The sequence below is a fragment of the Phoca vitulina genome, unplaced genomic scaffold, assembly GCF_004348235.1.
Source record: "Phoca vitulina isolate PV1807 unplaced genomic scaffold, GSC_HSeal_1.0 scaffold2, whole genome shotgun sequence".
Taxonomy (NCBI): Eukaryota; Metazoa; Chordata; class Mammalia; order Carnivora; family Phocidae; genus Phoca; species Phoca vitulina.
The window spans coordinates 91993196-92014176 of NW_022589705.1; the positions used below are offsets into that span (position 1 = coordinate 91993196).

The 20981-nt window shown below is 47.4% G+C and overlaps 1 protein-coding gene across 5 annotated transcripts in view; it reads right to left on the reverse strand.

Moving 5' to 3' along the window:
* VPS13D (vacuolar protein sorting 13 homolog D) overlaps nucleotides 1-12283 on the reverse strand; it is a 248115-nt gene extending 235832 nt beyond the window's left edge. For all 5 annotated transcript variants that reach the window (XM_032393384.1, XM_032393396.1, XM_032393388.1 and 2 more), the window contains exons 1-3: nucleotides 12176-12283; nucleotides 8783-8957; nucleotides 2690-2767 (exon numbers count right to left, since the gene is read on the reverse strand). In XM_032393384.1, coding sequence (XP_032249275.1) covers nucleotides 2690-2767; nucleotides 8783-8879 — 175 coding nt within the window. In that variant the 5' untranslated portion in view covers nucleotides 8880-8957; nucleotides 12176-12283. The remainder of the gene's footprint in view (nucleotides 1-2689; nucleotides 2768-8782; nucleotides 8958-12175) is intronic.
* Between the last annotated feature and the right edge of the window lie 8698 nt (nucleotides 12284-20981).

Sequence of the window (20981 nt, forward strand, 5' to 3'; positions counted from 1 at the left end):
GGAAAAGCAAAGTCTTGTCAAGTGCTGATACACATTTTTACTTCTATTTTTCTGTATTCTTTTAGTTTTGTATAAGAAGCATAAGAACTTTTACCATTTAGTTTTTAATCTAAGAAAACAGGCAGCAGGTTCTCGTACATGGGAAACAGAAAGTTAGTAGGCTGAGATCTCTAAGAACGAGGCACAATAAAGTAAAAGATGCAAAAGCCCAGGGTGGAGGCACCTGGTGGCTCAGTGTTAGGTTAAGCATCTGCCTTTGACTCAGGTCATGATGCCGGGGTCCTGGGATCGAGCCCCGTGTCAGGCCCCCTGCTCGGCGGGGAGCCTGCTTCCCTCTCCTTCCCTGCTTGTGCTCTCTGTTGCTATTTCTCTCTCTCTCTCAAATAAAATCTTTAAAAAAGAAAAAGCCCAGTGTGACTTGGCCCTATCAAATGCAACAGCCCTCCTCCACGAGGTGCCTCTTCCCCAACTGAACTACATCTTAAACTTCCTTGGGGTGTCTTTCTCCCCACGGCACCTGCACAAGCCCGTGAGCACAAAACTCATTTCTTGTTTGTTATTCGTGGGCTGGCTGAGAAGCACTTCTTGGGAGTTACTGGACTTACTTACAGCATGTCCAGTCTTGAACATACCAACTGAAACATGGGTCACAGAACTACTGTGGCACTCTATCAAGGAAGAATCCTGATTCTTCATGAGAACCCGGACTGATGAGAAACCTGCTAGAACCATGATACTGATTTCCCAAGTCCTACCAGTTCTAGCCGAGGCTCCCAGGACACAGGTCTTCTTTAAATTCAATTAATAAGAGGCAAGTCACCACTAAAGAATAATGCATAAGACTATCTGAACTGTCCTAAAGGATCTCTTGAAGATCCACATGGCCCAACTAATATGTTCCCTCTGAAAGAAAAACATGTTATCAATTGCTACCCTCTAAGATCTAGAATTCAAGTGGAATTGATCTGTTGAAGATAAGAGAATATTAACACCAAGTGATCGACTGTGTAATCCAGTAATAAATTAAGAAATGTGGCAACAAATAATCAAAGAACATTTTAATTTGAATTTTATCTAGAAAACTTAAAGTAAGATTTTCTATTTAATAGTTTATATATATATTTTTTTTTTTTTAAGATTTTTATTTATTTATTTGACAGAGAGAGACACAGCGAGAGAGGGAACACAAGCAGGGGGAGAGGGAGAGGGAGAAGCAGACTCCCCGCTGAGCAGGGAGCCCGATGCGGGGCTCGATCCCAGGACCCTGGGATCATGACCTGAGCCGAAGGCAGACGCTTAACGACTGAGCCACCCAGGCGCCCCTATTTAATAGTTTATATTATAACTGAAACCGAATACAAATTTTCACCACAAAGAGTTTAATAATAATTGGTGCGCAGTTGCAATTCTAACCTAAATTATTGGGGGAAGAGGCATGTTTGATAAATTAGGTGACAGCAAAATATAACCTCTGTTACATTTCATTTAATTTTTGCGGAACAAGTACAAATAGAGGCATTTTTGCAAAAATATTAAGAAACTTCATCAGTGTTCCCCAAGAGCCTCTCCTAATCCTTTGATATTCAAATAATAATCTTTGGAAGTACCCTCAGTATCATCATTTCTGAGCTTCTTTCAGATTCTAATTTGTCAGTGTCTTTGCCTGTGATCCTGGCAGTTCACCCATCACTTGAACTGACTTCAAGAAAGCCTAAATCTTTTGCAAGATTTCTATCCTACTCCACCTAGCAACTGATTTGCATTGTACTTGCATTGTACTGTAATATAAGTACCCAAAAATAATGGAAAGACTGACATCAACAGGTATTATTGAATGATGATGGGGTGTCTGAATAGGGACTAATTTTATACACGGTCATTTAACAAGGAATTTTAAGACTTTATTTTTAAGTAATCTTTACACCCAACATGGGGCTCGAACTCACAACCCCGAGATCAAGAGTAGCAGGCTCCACTGACTGAGCCAGCCGAGCACCCCAACAAAGAATATTTTTATTCCAGGACAATTCTTGTTTCCTCACCAAATCTAGTAACTGCAGAACTCCTATCATAACTGCAAACCTCTACTGAGTGTGCTAGGCATTGTTCGAGTAATTTTAATGCATTAACTCATGTATTCCTCTCCACAACCCTCTGATATAGGTACAATGATTATCACCTCCTCTTAAAGACTGAGAAACACACAGAGCAGTGAGGGAACTTCCCCAAGGCCACACCGCCTTGGGGTGTGACGGCAGATATGGAATATACGCCCCAGCACACTGTTCCAGAGCCCACCTTTCATTCAATAAACTATCTCTCAGTAATATTATGAATTCCCCAAAATAAGACCACCCCCCCACCCCCCCCACCCCTGTATCTAGGACAGAAGTTCTCACACTTCAGGAAACGTTAAGAATCACCTGTGGTGCTTATGAAACATACAGGTTCAATGACACTCCCTTGGTTCTGATTCAGTGGGTCTGGGAAACACCTGACCTCCCCACTGCTGCCCCAAGGTCATCCTGACAGAAAAGGCCACGCTCAAGGACTGATCTAAACCCCCTATTTCCTATCCTGCCTCTTCCTGCTCAAACAGAGCCAAACCCAAGGGCTCTGGGTTTTCCTGTCCCAAGCAGTGGAAGAAGCAGTGGAAGACTGCCTCCCTCTCCTGCAGAGTTCCACACACCAGCTTTGACTTCAAACGGCAATTCCAGTTCTTTCAAGGCATCTTTCTTTAAGGGCAAATTTTCCAACTCAACAGCACCTGAAAAATAAAAACAATAGCATGAAATGTTCACCCAACACAGGCAGTAGGCACCTACTGTGTGCAGATCTTGGAAGGTTAAAGGGCAAGTTTTACAGCTCAGCCCGGCCAGAAAAAGCCAGGAGCAGCACTGCGACCAGCCTGTGTACTCTGTCTACACTAGCTTCCTGACCATCCCACTCTGACAGCTGAAGCTCACCAGCAGGTGAAGGGTGTAGGCAGGAATCTTTTTCTATAATAAACCAGACAGTACATATTTCAAGCTTTATGGTATCTGTTGTATATTCTCTGGTTTTTTTTTTTTTTTTTACAAGGCTTTAAAAATATAAAAGCCATTCTCAGTTTGGATTTGGTCCGCTAGCCAGTTTGCAGACCCCTAGTTTAGGTGAATATTCACTAGACGACCATTAACATCTGAGTCAGCTGGAAAGAAATGCAGTCTCCAGGGCCCCCTGCGAGACATCGCTGGGATTGAAACACAGAAATTTGCAATTTTTAACAAGCTCCGGCAACCCACCCACCCCCCAACAAATGGGTCTACTGCACGCAACATCTGAGAGCCCATGAAGAGTTCAGTAAAATTGGTCATCAAAAGGAATTCTACTCTTGGGCGCCTGGGTGGCTCAGTTGGTTAAGCGACTGCCTTCGGCACAGGTCATAATCCTGGAGTCCCGGGATCGAGTCCCGCATCGGGCTCCCTGCTTGGCGGGGAGTCTGCTTCTCCCTCTCCCACTCCCCCCTCTTGTGCTCTCTCTCTCTCACTCTCTCTCTCAAATAAAAAAAAAAAAAAATCTTTAAAAAAAAAAAATTTAAAAAATAAAAAAAAGGAATTCTACTCTCCCTTTTGGAGAGACCAGTTCTGCTCCACATCTACACTTGCAGGCTTAATCACCTGTCCGAAAGCAAAGAACAAACCACCGCTGAAGGTCCTTTTCAGATCCAGCTTTTACAGAACTTAAACCTAGAGGTTCGAGATGTCTCTGAACGGCCAAGGCTCTCTGCCTCGCTCTCACTCTCCCAGCTGTGGAAGTCATGCGTCCACACTGACATACCACTCCCCAACCTCTAGCAGGCATTGTGCTGGCCACTGGGAATATGAAAAGAGAAGGCAGGGTCCCCATCCTAAAGGGCAGAGGAGACAGCCATAATTCTACAAAACTGTTTGCACAACTTAAGGCAATTTCTGAGAACAGGGAGTACAGACAACCACCCAGGAACCACTGGTACAGGAACTCAGAAGAGAGGCAAGCCAGCCAAAGACAAACTAATACAAGAAACAATTATTTTTTTCCTTTAAATGACTGTTCAAGACTTGTGGGTAATTGGCTTCTAAAATATTCAAATCTAGCAGCTTGGCAGATGCTGAGCAAATGCAACCAGCTTATGTTTTAGACGTTTGCAGGAACATGTGTCCCCATGTGGGTCCTCCCATAGCTTAAGACTAACCAAAAGGAGACGTTAATAACACCCGAGAGCCCAGAAACAACTCTATTTCCACATTTGGGGAGTAAATGATCATGGGGGGGGGTGGGACATGAAACATGTTCCTCAACAATTGAAACTGACTTAAAGGGGGAAAGCATATGGTTTCTTCTTTTGAAAAGCATCATTTGCAATTTGAATCATTTGCCCTATTTTTCAATACCCAAATTCGTCACAAAGGCAGACAGCACTAGGTTTCCTTGGCTGCTGTGCACCTTGGGGAAGTGGAAGGAACAGTAGGCAGCCCACACCGGGGAAAATTAATGCTGAAGTGCGGGGAGCGAAAGAGGTGCTCTAGGAAGGAGAAGAAGCTGGGGAAAGGACGAAAAGAAAGGGCAGCCTCCAGCACATCAGAAACAAGCAGCAGCGGCCGGTCAGTCGGTGGTTCCGGACGGAAGGCTCGCTGATTCCCCACCCACTCAAATATGCACCCACACCAGGCCCTGCTGGGAAAGGTCCCTCAAGGGACCCAGAGTAGGTGAGGACTTTATAAATGATAACGCTCTTCGTTTCTTTCCAGGCAGATAACGTGCAGGCTTATTCCTGGACGTCTCCTCCCAAAATGCTTCAGCTTAGCCGAGCAAGAAGCAAAGTCCCTAGAACTGGGGTACATCTAGAGGCTGGTGGCTTTTCGGTCAGCACTGATGACTGCTGACCTCTCTTCCCGTGGTTCTGCATCACTTAGAAAGCCAGCCTGAGGTGCAGAGCTGATAGGAACAAAAAGGAGGGGGGCCCTAAGTGCTGGGCCACAAATATAGATAGGCCTGCAGCCCGAGGTTCAGGCCCCCTGACGTGACACCGGCAGCTGCTATCTTCTGGCCCCAAACCATCCCGAACATGCCCTACGAGTTTTCTGCCCTCTGCCTGTACTCACAAGCTGCACTCCACCTGGAACATGGTGACCTGCCCCGCGCCGCCTGCCAAACTCCTGCTCAGCTCCCTCCATCATAGCCTCCCCAGAGTTCTCCCAACAGCGTGAATGACTCCCCTGCTTTGCACCTCCCCCCGCCCTGCACTGTGCCCGCAACTCTAGTGGAACAATATATACCCCCTGGCATGACTAACAAGTTAAGAGGTGTCCGAGGGCAGGGACTACCGAGGTAGAGTAATAGGAACAGCAATCATTTAGTGAGATCGTACTAGTGCTGAGCACTTTATCTCCATCATCTCATCTAAGCCTCTCAATAACATGAGGAAATACTATTATCTTCTCCACTCTGAGGTGAGGAAAATTAGGTGTAGAGGTAAGCAATCTGCTTAAAAATCACAGAGGTAGGATGCCCGGGTGGCTCAGTCAGTTAAGCGTCTGCCTTCTGCTCAGGTCATGATCCCGGGGTCCTGGGATCGAGCCCCGTATCAGGCTCCCTGCTCAGCAGGGAGTCTGCTTCTCCCTCTCCCCTGCAGCTCCCTCTGCTGCTCCCCCTGCTTGTGCTCTCTCTCTCTCTCTCTGTCAAATAAATAAATAAATAAATAATCTTCCAAAAAAATAAAAAGTCACTGAGCTGATAGGTGGTAGTCCTAGAGTTCGTACCAGGTCTGTCTGATCTCAAGTGGCAAGAGGAGGCTTCAGTAACTTGCTCACAGTCACAAACAGCTGTTAAGTGGTGAGACCAGGCTCAGACCCTATGCCTGAGCTCCTGCTATCTTCTACTGTCCCCCCTTTTTTGTTATCAGTCCCTAACACAGAGCCATACCCAAAGCAGGCGCTCAATGGTGTTTGCTGAGAGACTGAACAAATGAAATCATATACAAGTTCTCTCTCCTTTGACTACTTGTATGCTATTTTGCGTTTTTATTACTTTTAGTATGTGTGCACCCCTGAAGTCCAACCCAAGCCAATCATATGCTGATGATCATGACAATGGGGGATGATGACTGACTGAGGGCCCACTATCTGCCCAGAACGGTTCTAAGCTCTCTGACCTACATTAATTCTAGTCCTCAGAACCTTATGAGACAGTTAATATTCTCTCCAACTTGCAGAAAGGAAGAATTTGAGAATTCATGAAGAACTGGAATAATCTGCCCAAGTTAATGGTAAATGGGATTCAAAACCAGTCTGACTAGGCCACCTGGGTGGCTCAGTCAGTTAAGCCTCTGACTCTTTGATTTCGGCTCAGGTCATGATCTCAGGGTCATGAGATCAAGCCCCAAGTTGGGCTCTGCACTGGTTGTTGAGCCTGCTTAAGATCCTCTCACCCTCTGCACCACGACCACCACCACCACCACCCCTGCTTTCTCTTTCTCTCTCTTTCTGTAAAACAAACAAACAAACAAAAAAACAGTCTGGCTATAAAATTCATACTCTTGACCACTATCCCCATCTCCTTGGCATCTCCCAGAGCATCTCAGACACTAAATATCTGCAGCTGGACTGAAATAACTTTCTCATTCCTATACAGGACCCTCTGCCTCCAACACTGCTTTAACTGTAACTGCAATGTTCACTGCTCCAACGCTTTCCTGGCCAAGCACTGTGGTATGCTTTGAATCCATAAGGATGGGGCACCACACTAACACTGGCTATGAAAGAAAAGTTATTTTTCTATTCTGCAAAGAGAGTATTTTTTAAACAGGAAGCACAGAAAAGCACTTTGAAGCATCAGAGAGATACACACAGTTGTCATTATGAGATATATTCTAAAACAGATTAGAAATCTGTTTAGTATAGAGTCCATGATATATCGGATAACACAAATTTCTATTTATTCATTTCTTTGGTAAACATCCTCTTACCATCTCACTCTTGAAAGAGCTAGCTCTTTCATTAACAAGGTTATGGCCTGCAGGTCCCTTTCTCGGCCCTGACACCGGCCCTGACACCTGCCCTGTGCGACCTGGGTAGCGTCACAGCACGTATGGGAACTTCAGTAAGGGACCAAACAGGTAACCGTGACACTACCTTCGTCCCTTGAACACATCCTCTTCCCTGGCAGACGGGTCGCTTTCACCTCGCACTTAGCAGCTCCCTTCTAAGGACAGGAGGGAAAGGTCAGGACAGAAGTTAGAGATGAAGAAAAACCTACTTCTGTTTCCACTGAAAGGAGGAGAGTTGGAGGGGCGAGCGGAGAGCTCCCTACAGCCTATGGCTGCCACAACCCTTTTACTGGTTTAGATGGGTCAGAAAAACCTCAATATTTCTGGGGACAAGTGAGCCATGGGCCCCCTGTTCTCACAGACCCCACCACAACCTGTACCAGTGCCACCTCCACTAACCTGTCCTGCTCTACTTGCCAAAACCCACACCCCCAGGAAGGTGAGCTTCCAGCCGTAGCTGAGATCTCCTTTCCATTTTCTGGGCTGCTACATGCTTGCAGACTACCTCCTTTCTCTAGATTTGTTCAAGCATTCCATTTTGAGTTGAGCAAAGAGAACTCACATTAAAACAAGGAGAAGGAAAAAAAAAAAAAAGCGGTTTTCCAATCCTCACACCAGTTCCCTGCACTGCATTAAATCACGTACAGGCATTTACCAAGGATAGGCCTCTAAAGGCTAAAGTGTCTCAAGCTTTATTCTATCAAAGACCCCACGGTAACATATTTTAAAGCTTCAACTTGGTGTCTCTTATACACCAGCAGGACAGGAGCTTTAAATGTCATTCCATTTGATCCATTTGAGCCTTACAGCAACCCTGGAGAGGTATATTATCCGCTTTTTCTTTTTTTTTTTTTCCTTTAAGATTTTATTTATTTATTTTAAGATTTTTTTTATTTATTTATTTTTAAAAGCTTTTTTTTTTTTTTTTTAAAGATTTTATTTTTTATTTATTTGACAGAGAGAGACACAGTGGAAGAGGGAACACAAGCAGGGGGAGTGGGAGAGGGAGAAGCAGGCTTCCCGCCGAGCAGGGAGCCCGACGCGGGGTTCAATCCCAGGACCCCGGGATCATGACCTGAGCCGAAGGCAGACGCTTAAGGACTGAGCCACCTAGGCATCCCTAAGATTTTATTTATTTATTTGAGAGAGAGAGTGAGAGAGAGCATGAGTAGGGGGAGAGGCAGAGGGAGAGGGAGAAGCAGACTCCCCACTGAGCAGGGAGCCCAACGTGGGGCTCGATCCCACGACCCTGGGATCATGACCTGAGCCAAAGGCAGACGCTTAACGACTGAGGCACCCAGGTGCCCCTTACCTGCTTTTTCTAAAGAAACTAAGGCTCGGAATTTCAATCGCTTGTTCACGTAGCTAATGAGTAACACAACAGGATTTGAAGCCAAAGCCAGTGCCACTGTCATTACATCATGGCCACCTCCATAAAGCTTCATAAAGCTAAAAAATTAACTGGGATACAGCACAGTCACCAGCAGTACAGTCTTTTTCTCTTTAATATTTAATAGTTCCCTAAAATCCACAGCAATACAGCTACATACTTAAGTTACCCTGTAATAATAATCAGCGTCATGGGGGAGAACATATTTCCTTTTACACATACTTAGTACAAAGCCATCTGGGCATTATGTTTTACTATTCCCAGTACAACAAAATGAATATTAAAAAAATTGAAATTCTTTACCAAAAAGAGATACGTGTACTCACCTTTCAGAAGTGCAACAGACAGCTGATCAGTGTTCAGGTTATTGACGTATTTTCCCAGATAGGTATTGAGAACCCAGGCTACAAGACCTTCCAACATGACTATATCCTCAAGATAAGGTGTTTAAAAATCATGGATCATTCTTTACTTCTCTCTCTCTCATGGTCATAGAAGAATCTATGAAAGAAAAAGGAAAAAAAAAGGAAATCAACAGAAAACCAGATGCTTTTCTAAGCTGATTTCCTACTCTACCTTTCCTAAAGGTGGATGAATGCAAAGCACAGATTTAAGAAAAGATGGGGTGACCAGCACTGTAGATGCCTTGTTAGCAGAGGATCAAACTAACACATCTACGTTCTGACACAGCTACAAGGAATGGTCACTTAAAATATACCAAAACATACCTATAATTCCAAGTTGTCTATCCTTTCGATGTAACTGATCGTTAAACTGCTTGCCTTTAGTAATTCACCTTGGCATTAGACTGTCCTGGTCAGAGGTTCTCATCCAAGTGTAACTGGGCAATGTCTAGACACATTTTTTATTATCATGACTGGGGGCTGCTACCGATATCTTGTGAGTAGAGACCATGGAAACAGCTAAACATCCTACAATGCACAAGACAGCTCCTCCATGGCAAAGAATCATCCAGCCCAAATGTCAACAGGGCCGATGTTGAAAAACCCTGTCCTTAAAAAAAAAAAAAGAAAGAAAGAAAGAAAAACCCTGTCCTAGATTAAGGCAAAAATGTCCTAAGAGATTTCAATGAACTTCATACTCTACAATGATCCTCTTTAAGCCTTCCCTAATTCAATTGTGCAAATTTGTCCATCAAGATCATTCATAAAATAGCATAAATGAAAGGGAGAAGGCGGGGGTTTATCACTCTTCTTAAATGTTCTGGAACTGCATTACAGGAACCCAGGTACCAGATGATGCTGATACAATGAACTATCTTAGTCAGTAATACAAATACAAGAAATCCTCTCGTTCCAGCTACAGTATTTACATTCAGTACTGCTTTACCATTACCTATAAGAAAACTGTGTTTATTAGCACTGCAAAAAATATACAGGTTACTTTTAGTATTGTAAAAAGTTAACGTGAGGGAACTTGAGACATGAAAGTTTAAATGTGTTCTGAAATTGCTCAGCTAGCTGGCAGATCCCAGTTAGAACTGTGAGTTCCAAATCTTGCTCTGAGCCAAGCACATCAGACACCAGCCCACCATGCTGGACACTCCAGATTTGCTATGGCATGTGTCCCACTTGGAACCAGCCCTTTCAGGATCCTTTTCAGGCACTCTGCCCCACCCCCAGTGATTCATCTTAGTGCCAGAAGATACACTTATTCCAAATGAAAGGCTACCACCCAACAAAGACCCAAAACACAAGGCCCTGTAAGAGTTAACTGAACCTCCAGGAGAGACCAACTTTTGTCAACAGTGTCTTGCACTTCCAGCAAGATTCATTTTTATTTGCTATCAGTGACAGTAAAAATAAACAAGTAAATAAACAGCATTTGATGAAATACTGATTTCTTTCCAAAGATTTTTTTAAGCCATATTTTGTGTAAAACTAAGAATTTGCTAGAGATTACTGGATACATTTATTTAAAGGAGAGGTTACAAGAACAAATTCTTAAAAATAAGAAATGTTTGGGCGCCTGGGTGGCTCAGATGGTTAAGCGTCTGCCTTCGGCTCAGGTCATGATCTCAGGGTCCTGGGATCGAGTCCCGCATTGGGCTCCCCGCTCCTTGGGAGCCTGCTTCTCCCTCTGCCTCTCTCTCTCTCTCATGAATAAATAAATAAAATCTTAAAAAAAAAAAAAAAAAAATTTCTTAAAAAAAAAAAATGTTTAACAGTCTGGTAAAAGAAACATTTGTATATTATAACTTCAAACAAGTAAATCTGTGAAAACAAAATGTGAACCTGACTTATTCTAGTATTACTATGTAGACTCCAAACACACTTGGGCAGGGAGCCAAAATCAGAGTCCTCTTTATTTTTGAAGTTAATGCCATTGACTTCACCCCTAAAATGCCAACAAACTCTCTCTGAAGTGCCAACTACAAATACTCTCCCAGTAGAGGGAAACAACTGTCAGTCTGCACACAAGATCAGGCCCTACCCTACCTCCCCTGAAGGTGGAAGAATGCAAAATACAGATTAAGGAAAAGATGGGGTGAGAAGAACTGTAAATGCCCTGGTCAGTAAATTAAGACTCAAGCCGGAAAGAATCTATTAGCTCAGCTAAGCATCTAATCCAGGCTTGAAGCCACTTCAAGGATTCCCTTAAGGAATCCGGTGTCAGGAAGGGCCCCCAGACTGGCTAGAATCCCAAAGTGTTTACACTTGGGTCCACCAGGGCTTCCAGGCAGCCGCCTGGCACTAATTCGCACCTGACCTCCCCTAATCGGTGGGGTAGGTGACACTGGGGATCAGTGCTCAGCCCATGGGCGGGCAGACAGCCGGGCATGACCTTGAGCCAGGCCCCTCCCTCGAGGGGCGGCCAAAGCCGGGAGTAGGAAGGACTGGCAAAGGGACCAGGGCGCTGCTCCCCAAGCCGGCCGGGCCTGAGCGCTGTGGGAGGCGGGGAGAATAAGGGACCAGAGGGGGCGGGTGCCAGGCCTCGGGCCCCACAGGAATGGGACTGCCCTGAAGGCGAGGGTCCCACAGCCCTTCCTCCACCCGGTGGGCTCCAGGGAACGGAGACCCCACCTCCCAGATAAAGGCCGGAGGAAACTGCGCCTGGTGGCTGGGGTCCCGCACCTGAAAGCAGGGGTTCAGCTTAGGCGTGACCCCGGGGAGCGGGGGTAAAGACTGGTTTGAGGCCTGATGTCCCCATCCCAGACCGTGACCCCAGAAGGCTGGCGGGTGGTTAAAACACTCCGGAGAACTGACCAGCGCCCCCATTCTTGGGTGTGAGGTACGGGGGCTCGCACACCACTGGGGTCCCTCACGAGACCGCGGCTCAGGCGGGGAGACGCGGGTTGACACCGCCCCCAGTCCCCCGGCACCAGGCTGCCGGACCCCGGAAAGGGTGGCGGGTCCGGTGGGGACTCGGACTCCCAGGACAAGGACGCCGCCTGGGTGCCGAGAAGCCAGGCAGCTCCCAGCCTGTCAGTCCCTGGGGTGCCCGCGGGGGCTTGGATGCAGGGGGGTCCCCATGAAGGCGGCGGGCTCGGGGCCGTCGGGAGCGCGGACGCCCCCGAGCCCCCGGAGGAGCTCAGACAGCGAGAGGGCCGGACGCCTGGCTCCCAGCGGCGCGCTCCCCTCAGGCAGGCCCGGGCCCCGGGTCCGAAGCGGAGCCGGAGCGACAGACAACGTGCCCATGGCCCACCTGCAGTCTCCGACCCTGTCCGCCGCCCGGCGCCGCCCCGCCTCGGCCCGTACCTGTCTCTGTCCCGGGCCGCCCGCCTCGCCCGGCACTGCGCGGCGCTTCCTCTCCCGGCTCCTCAATGGCGCTGGCCAGCGGCGCTCCGGCCCGCCCCGACCCGACCAATCGAGCGGGAGACGCGCCGGAGCCTGGCCAGCCGAGCGCCGAGTCATCGAGGAGGCGCCCCCTGCCGCCGGCGGCCGCCCGCGGATGCTGCCGCTGGAGCGGGAGAACCGCCGACGGAGCCCCGTAGGCTACCGGGCTGGGAGGAGACTGAGTCCCAGGGGAGGGCAGGGCCACAGATTCGTGTGGCTTCGACCGTGTTGGAACCCAGGATTCTTCCTCCATCTGGCCCACCCACAGTGGGTTCCCCACTCAGTAGCCACAGGGGTCTGCTAAAACATAATTCAGACCAAGCCACTTCCTTGCTTAAAACGGCTTCCCCCTTATGCTTGAATTAAAATCCACCTCCTTACAGAATCAACACCAAGATCCTACTGGATTTGGTCCATTCCTATTTCTGCCACTCTCTCTGGCTCACTGCCCCCAGCATCCCTCAGTTCCCACCTCAGGACCCTGTGCTTTTGCCATTCTCTCTACTTAGGATGCTTTTCCCCCCTGAGATCCCTGCCGTCCAGTAGAACTATAATACAAGCCACACATACAAGACACATCGTAATTTTTAATTTACTACTTGGTACGTTTTTAAAGAAGAAAAAGGTAAAAATAAATAATGTATTTCATTTAATTCAGTATGTCCAAAATATGATCATCTCAACCTGTAGCCAACAGAAAAAAAAAAAAAAAAAAAAAGAATCAATGAGATATTTTAGGGTTTCTTTATAGTAAGTTTTTGAAATTGAGTGTGTTTTTTACACTTACAGCACATCTCAATACAAACCAGCCACAGTTCAAGTGCTCCATAACCTTATGTAGCTGGTGGCTAGAGAGCAACTTTGTATAGTCCTACAGTCAATTCCTTCTGGTTTCAAATATTCCACCTCAGAGAGCATTTCCCTGCCATTTTATCTAAAGTTCCCTTCAACCATCACCCAGTTGTATTTTCTTCACAGACCTTAATGTTACTTGAAATTACCTTAATTGTTTATACTTGCCTTGTCACCTTTCTCCAGCCTGAAAGTTCCCTGAAAGCAGTGATTTTATCTTTTTCACAAATGCCTCTCCAGCACCTAGACATTGCCTAGCACAGAAAAGACTCATTTAAAGGTGCTATACATGAATGAAGGAATAAATGAGCAAATGAGCACGTCATCTTGCCTTAGCCCCAGAAGGACAGGGAGAAGACCTCAGGCTCATAAAAAGTCAAAAGATATCAAGGAGGCATGATGGCAAGGTTGCAATAGTGTATTTACCATAATAATTATCAGCTCTCGTAATGCTAAGCTAATGAAGGTGACTGTGGGTGGAACATTCCTGGCAAGGCCTGAGTTCCTCTGAGGTGGGAACAACCTATCAGAATCTCAATCCTGGGTCCACTCAGGGGCTGAGGTTTGGGTATAAAACCTCAGACTCCACAGATGGAAGGCAGAAGGGAAGGAGCCCGTTAGAGCCGAAGGATCTCAGAGTCCAGATCTTCTAGCACAGAAACACCAGGCTATACCTGGGGAGTTTATTAAAAATGCAAATGCAAGGACACCATTCATTCAACTAGTATTACTGGAAGTCTTTGGTCCCTCGCTTTGGAATCTGTGAAGGTACATTTACCAGACAGGAATCCTCCTACTACATATTTACCCAAGAGAAATGAAATCACAGGTGCATGCAAAGACATAAAGGAATGTTCACAGCAGCTTTATTCATAGCAGTCAAAAACTATTTTGACTGTTAGTGAAATAATCAAAATGCCCATCAGTAGAATGGATAAACAGACTGTCATGTACCCATACAATAGAATACTACTCAGTAGTAAAAAAGGAACAAACTGTTAGTACAGGCACCGTCTTGGAGGAACCTCGAAAGTATTAGCTTTGTGTAAAAAGCCAGACCACAAAAGACCACACACTGCAGTGATTCCATTTCTATGATGTTCCAGAAAAGACCAACCTAGAACAGCACAAGCAGATCAGGGTTGCTAGGGACCAGGTCTGGAGGGAGGACACTGCCTAAGGAAAGGCACAAGGGGGGCACCTGGCTGGCTCAGTGTTAGAGCATGTGACTCCTGATCTCAGGGTTGTGAGTTCAAGCCCCATGTTGGGTGTAAAGATTCCTTAAGAGGGCGCCTGGGTGGCTCAGATGGTTAAGCATCTGCCTTCGGCTCAGGTCATGATCCCGGGGTCCTGGGATCGAGCCCCGCATCGGGTTCTTGGCTCAGTGGGGAGTCTGCTTCTCCCTCTCCCTTTGCCTCTCCCCCTGGTCATGCTCTCTCTCTGTATCTCTGTGTCTCAAATGAATAAATAAAAAATCTTAAAAAAAAAAAAAAAAGATTACTTAAGAAAAAAATTTTAAAATAAAAGGGGCATGAGGGAACTTTTTGGGGTGATGTCACTTCTATATCCTGATTGTTGCGGGGGTCACAAGGCTGTATACAGTCGTCACAATTCATTGAAGTGTGCACTTAAAATTGCTAAATTGTGTTTTCTGTCAATTATTCCTCAATAAAGGTGATATTTTTAAAAAATCCGTGCCTTGCGGGGTGGGAAGGATGGGGTGGCTGGGTGATGGACACTGGGGAGGGTATGTGCTATGGTGAGCGCTGTGAATTGTCTAAGACTGATGAGTCACAGACCTGTACCCCTGAAACAAATAATACATTAATAAAAAAAAATTTGGTACTGAGAAAAAAAAAAAAATCCCTGCCTTCATGGGACTTACATACCAGCAGGGAAGGAGAGGGTGGCAAAAAGCAAAATCAGCATAAAATATAGAGTGAACCAGATGGTTATAGGCACCGAAGAGGAAGATAACACAGGGGAACAAGGTAGGAAGGAGGAGGGTACCGTTTTAGATTGGTGGTCAGGGGAGGTCTCAATAAGAAGACCCGCCCGCCTCCCGAATTCTAATTCAGTGAGTCTGCAGGGGGACCCAGCCACCCAGGTGATGGGTTTGGAGTTGCAGAGCTGGTTCCAAGCCCTCACTGTACATAAGGGAAAACCGAGGACAAGAAAAGGGAAGGGACTTACTTAAGATCATGCAGAGAGACCATAGGAGAGTCCGGACTCTGCTGCAAGCCTGCAGCCCCCTCCAATGCAGCCCCCAGCCCTTCCTGCACCAGCCCACTGCCCTGAGCTGTCTGTCTTCAACCATTAGAGCAAAATTTATTGCTGTTAGGGGGGACCTAGGGGACAGAGAGGTCAAATGTTGGCCTGGCCAAGAGGAAGGGTTATGTTGGCCACAGGGAAAGTCCTCCGTTGGTCCCCACCCATGCTATGACGGCTGAAGCTACAGGCTCCAGACACACTGCAGGTGAGGGGCTGCACGAGATTGGGGGTGTCCTTAATCACCACCCACGAGAGACCCTTAGATCCACGTTGGCCCACAAGGGGCAAGTTTTCTGGGACAGGCCAGATTTGAGGGGCCTGCTTGGCACTCCCTCCAATAGACCGTTCCTCACCTAGCCTAGTGTGTATCAGCCTCCAGAATCCTCTAGACCAGAGAGGACTGGATGCTACAGAAATGTTTCTTTTGGCCCGCACAATGCTTTAAAAGAATTAGAATTACAACATTTAAAAAAGCTGGAGGGACGCCTGGGTGGCTTAGTGGGTTAAGTGTCTGCCTTCTGCTCAGGTCATGATCCCCGGGTCCTGGGATCGAGTCCCACATAGGGCTCCTTGCTCAGCAGGGAACCTGCTTCTCTCTCTCCCTCTGCCTGCCACTCCCCTGCTTGTGCTCGCTCTCTCTCTCTGAAAAATTAATAAAATCTTAAAAAAAAAAAAAAAAAAAGCTGGAGATTAAGGCGCCTGGGTGGCTCAGTCAGTTGGGAGTCTGACTCTTGATTTCGGCTCAGGTCATGACCTAGGAGTTGTAAGATCGAGCCCCACGTCAGGCTCCATGTCAATGGGGAGTCTTCTTGAGAGATTCTCTCTCTCTCCCTTTCCCTCTGCCTCGCTCCCTTGCTTGCACTCTCTCCAAAATAAATAAATAAAATATTTTAAAAGGCTGGAGATTATACATGAAAATCTGTATTTGGAGCTTTTCTAGAAAAATTAGAAGATTTGGTGACAGCGGAACCCCCATATTTCCTATGCCTACATTCATCCATTCGTTCACCATTTATTGAGCACCTACTATGTGCCTGGCACTATTCCATGCACTTGGGGCTACATCACTGAGCAAAATAGCAAAACTCTGCCTTACTGGAGCTCATGCTCTCGCAAGAGGAGCAGACTGTAAGCAATAAATTAACAGAGACATAAATTATACAATATTGGAGCAGGTGATAAGGACTGTAAGAGTCCCATAGGGGAGGTAGGGATCTCAGAGGTCGGGGGAGTTGCAATTTTTTTTGAGAGAGAGAGCGCATAAGGAGGCGGGGGAAGGACAGAGGGAGAGGTAGAGAGAGAATCCTAAGCAGGCTCCATGCCCAGCACAGAGCCCGGCTTGGGGCTCAATCTCACGATTCCAAGATCACAACTTGAGCCGAAATCCAGAGTCAGACGCTCAACCCACTGAACCACCCAGGCACCCCTGGGGGTGTGTGTGCAATTTTAATTATAAACTAATTTCATCGAACCTTGAAGGCATTTAACCATCTGGTAGAACTACAAAGCATTTCACATCCATAATTCCAAATTGTTCTAGTATCCACATTAGAGTGAAAAGAAATAGGTAAAATGAACGTTAATAATTTATTTAGCAACATCTCCAAAATATTATGTCAATACACAATCAATATAAAAATTACTAATGAGATATTTTATATATATATATATATATGTTTTGTACTAAGTCTTCAAAATTCGGTATTCTGCATTGAGATGTAGTTCACACATCTCAGTTTGGACTAGCTACACTCAGGTCTCAATAGCCACACACGCCTAGTGGCTATATTTGACAGCCCGGGTCCAGAGTCTCTTGTGAAAATGCAGACAGACTGGGGCGCCTGGGTGACTCAGTCGGTTAAGCGTCTGCCTTTGGCTCAGGTCATGTTCCTGGGGTCCCGGGATGGAGCCCCACGTCAGGGTCCCTGCTCAGTGGAGAGTCTGCTTCTCCCTCTGCCCCTCACCCCACTCATGCTCTCTCTTTCTTGCACTCTCAAATGAATAAATAAAATCATTAAAAAAAAAAAAAGAAGAAGAAAATGCAGACAGCCCTGTGGGAAGAAGGACAAGGACGGACCACAGCTCAGGGCCAGCCCCCTCATCTTACAGATGGAGGTTCTGAGCTCCCGGCAGGGACAGAGGCTGACTTAGGTTCACACTGCAGGCGCCTCGGGAAGCTAGGACATGATCCCGGGACTCCTCACTGTTAGCTTTGCCCCAAGCAGCCTCTCAGCTCAACCTCCTGGCTTCCTGGATCTGCCCTGCTTGCTGGCTTTTGTCCCAGGAGAAAGAGAGAGTACTTGCCCTTTAAACCCAGGCCTTGTTGACTTTCTTGTGAAATTCTAAGGAGGTGGTTATCAAGAGCCTCCCACAGGGAACAGGCTGTCCTCCCGACTTGACTCTAGATAAGTATCAAACCTCTGGCCCTGCCCCAAGGTGTCCTCCTCTGCAGAGCAGGGATAATGGGTACTTGGCCTATCTCCTAAGGCAATAATGGAGATAAAATAATTGAAGCTCATCGGGCGCCTGGGTGACACAGTCAGTTAGAGCATCTGACTCTTGGTTTCAGCTCAGGTCATGATCTCAGGGTCCTGAGATCGAGCCCCGTGTTGGGCTCTGCGTTCAGTGGCAAGTCGGGTTGTCCCTCTCCCTCTGCCTGCCACTCTCCCTGCTTGTGCTCTCTCTCTCTCAAATAAAATAAATAAAATCTTGGGGCGCCTGGGTGGCTCAGTCGGTTAAGCGTCTGCCTTCGGCTCAGGTCATGATCCCAGAGTCCTGGGATCGAGCCCCGCATCAGGCTCCCTGCTCGGCGGGAAGTCTGCTTCTCCCTCTGCCCTTCACCCTGTTCAGGCTCTCTCTCACTCTCTCTCTCTCTCTCAAATAAATAAATAAAATCTAAAAAGAATAAAAATTTTAAAAATAAATAAAATCTTAAAAAAAAAAATCGAAGCTTGATTTCCCAACTCTTAGACCAGGCAACTTAACGAACTTCTCACACTCCCTGGACCCCTCCTATGCACCAGAACAGAAAACCCAACATCCTTTCCAGTGACTTCTGAAGCCGTCCTCACAACCTCACGTCCTGCCCCAACCCGAGTCCCAGGGCTGTACCGCCCTCCCTTCACCAAGGCCTCTGCTCAAACGACGGCTCCTCAAAGCAGCTTTCCTCAGCCCACCCCGCAAGCAGCAGCACCCCCACCCCTCTGTCCCTGCTGCTGCTCTCTTTTTCTTTTTTTTTTTTTTAAAGATTTTATTTATTTATTTGACAGAGAGAGCGAGAGAGCACAAGCAGGGGGAGCAGTAGAAGGAGAGGGAGAAGCAGGCTTCCCGCTGAGCAAGGAGCCCGATGCGGGGCTCGATCCCAGGACCCTGGGATCATGCACTGAGCCGAAGGCAGACGCTTAACCATCTGAGCCACCCAGGTGCCCCTGCTCTCTTTTTCTTAGCACTTCCCGTCACCCAGAATGGCCTGTATGTATTCCTTTACACAGTCCGTCCTCACGTGTCAGCTCTGGACAAGGACCTTAGCTGTCCCGGCCTCTTGCATCCCCCGCACCTACCTACACACAAAATAGCAACTAACGTTTACTGAGCACTTACTACATGCCAGGCATCGTTCTAAACATTTTACAGGCAGTAACTCAAGTTACCCCTCGCTCTGAGGGAAGTACGATTTTAATCCTATTTTAACAGATCAGGAGGCTGAGGCACAGAGAAGTTAATTAACCCCCCCCACCCAGGTCACACAGGAAGTGGTCACACCTGGACACATGGGTTTTGGGGGGCCCCCAAGTCTTGACTTCTGTGCTAGTGCATCAGAGCACCCCATAGCAATGATGACGGCATGAAGATTGGACAGAAAAGGATCACAGTCACCATGCCCCCCCCCTTCACCCCACACTGGCCCTGCTTCACAAACCACTTGCTCCATCGTGGTTAAAAAAGAAAGAGGCAGGAGGGGCTGTATGTGGCCCATTTTGACTGGTTACCCCATCAGGCAGGTGGCTGCCCTCAGTTGCTCCAAATTTACCCCCTCTGATATTGTGGTTTAATTCTTTTTTTTTTTTTTAAGATTTTTTTTTTTTTTATTGGGGCACCTGGGTGGCTCAGTTGTTAAGCATCTGCCTTCGGCTCAGGTCATGATCCCAGGGTCCTGGGATCGAGCCCCGCATCAGGCTCCCTGCTCTGCCAGAAGCCTGCTTCTCCCTCTCCCACTCCCCCTGCTTGTGTTCCCTCTTTCTCTGTCTCTCTCTGTCAAATAAATAAAATCTTAAAAAAAAATTTTTTTTTAATTTATTCATTTGAGAGAGAGATAGGCAGAGAGAGCACAAGCTGGGGGAGAGGCAGAGGGAGAGGGAGAAGTAGACTCCCCCCTGAGCAGGAAGCCCACCACGGGGCTCGATCCCAGGACCCCCGGATCACAACCCGAGCTGAAGGCAGACACTTAACCATCTAAGTCACCTAGGCATTCCTGATATTGTGGTTTATAATATTGTGGTTTATAATACGTATTTGGTCTTCGTCAGGTTTCTGACTCACAGCCCCTAAAATGCTTCAAATTTCCTAAGTGATCAGAGCAATGGGAGCATCTTTTGTTCCAATATTTGGCCTTGTGCCCTCAGTTCTGGAAACAGCTTGAGCCATAAAGGTCAAAGGAGTGTCTTGCTATTCACGACAAGCGCCTTTCAACCACAGCTGAGTATATGTTACTAAGGTGACTGGAGGAAAGCCGCTGAGCGTGGGGGCTGGTTGCCAGGGAAACCAACCATGGGATCAGAAGGCAGGAACCCCTCACCTCTACCTCTGGGCTGGGGAGAGGGGCTAGAGATTGAATCAATCACCAATGGCCAATGATTTCATCAACCGTGCCCATGTAATGAAGCCTCCATAAAGACCCAAAAGGACAGGGTTCAGGCAGGCTTCCGCGTTGGTGACCACGTGAAGGAGCTGGGAGGGTGGCAGACGCAGGGGGCCATGGAAGCTCCAGCCCATTCCCACAGAAACCTTGCCTTATGCATCTCTTCCAGTTGGCCGTTCCTGAGTCCGAGTTACAGCCTTTGTAAGAAACCGGTAATTTAATGAGTAAACTGGTCTCCTGAGTTCCGTGGGCTGCTCTAGCAAATTAACTGAACCCAAGGAGGGGGGTCATGGGAACCTCTGATTTACAGCCTATCCGTCAGAAGCACAGGTGACCACTTGGACTGGTGACTGGCGTCTGAAGTGGGGGGCGGGATTTGTGGGACTGAGCCCCTCACCTGTGGGGTCCGGTGCTCCCGCCGGGTAGAGAGCATCAGAATGGAGTGCATCTTGCAGGGCGTCTCGTCGGTGTCTACGGAGAACTGGGGAATTGCCGGGTGGTGTGGAAAACACTCCAGACCCTCATTCCTTGATGGTTGTCTGTCTGTGTTCTGCCTCAGCAGCAGGGTCGGGTAGGTGTCATAGGGACCGCCAGAGCGCCCAAGTCTAAAACCCGTACTACGTGGCTCTGTACCGGCAGTTGGCCGAGCCTGCTCTAGGGAGTGGGTAGGGTAGAGAGCAGGGCTATGGGAGGGGAGGGGGTCCAGGAGACCACCAAGAATGAAGAGGGTAGTGCTGCGGGAGTGAC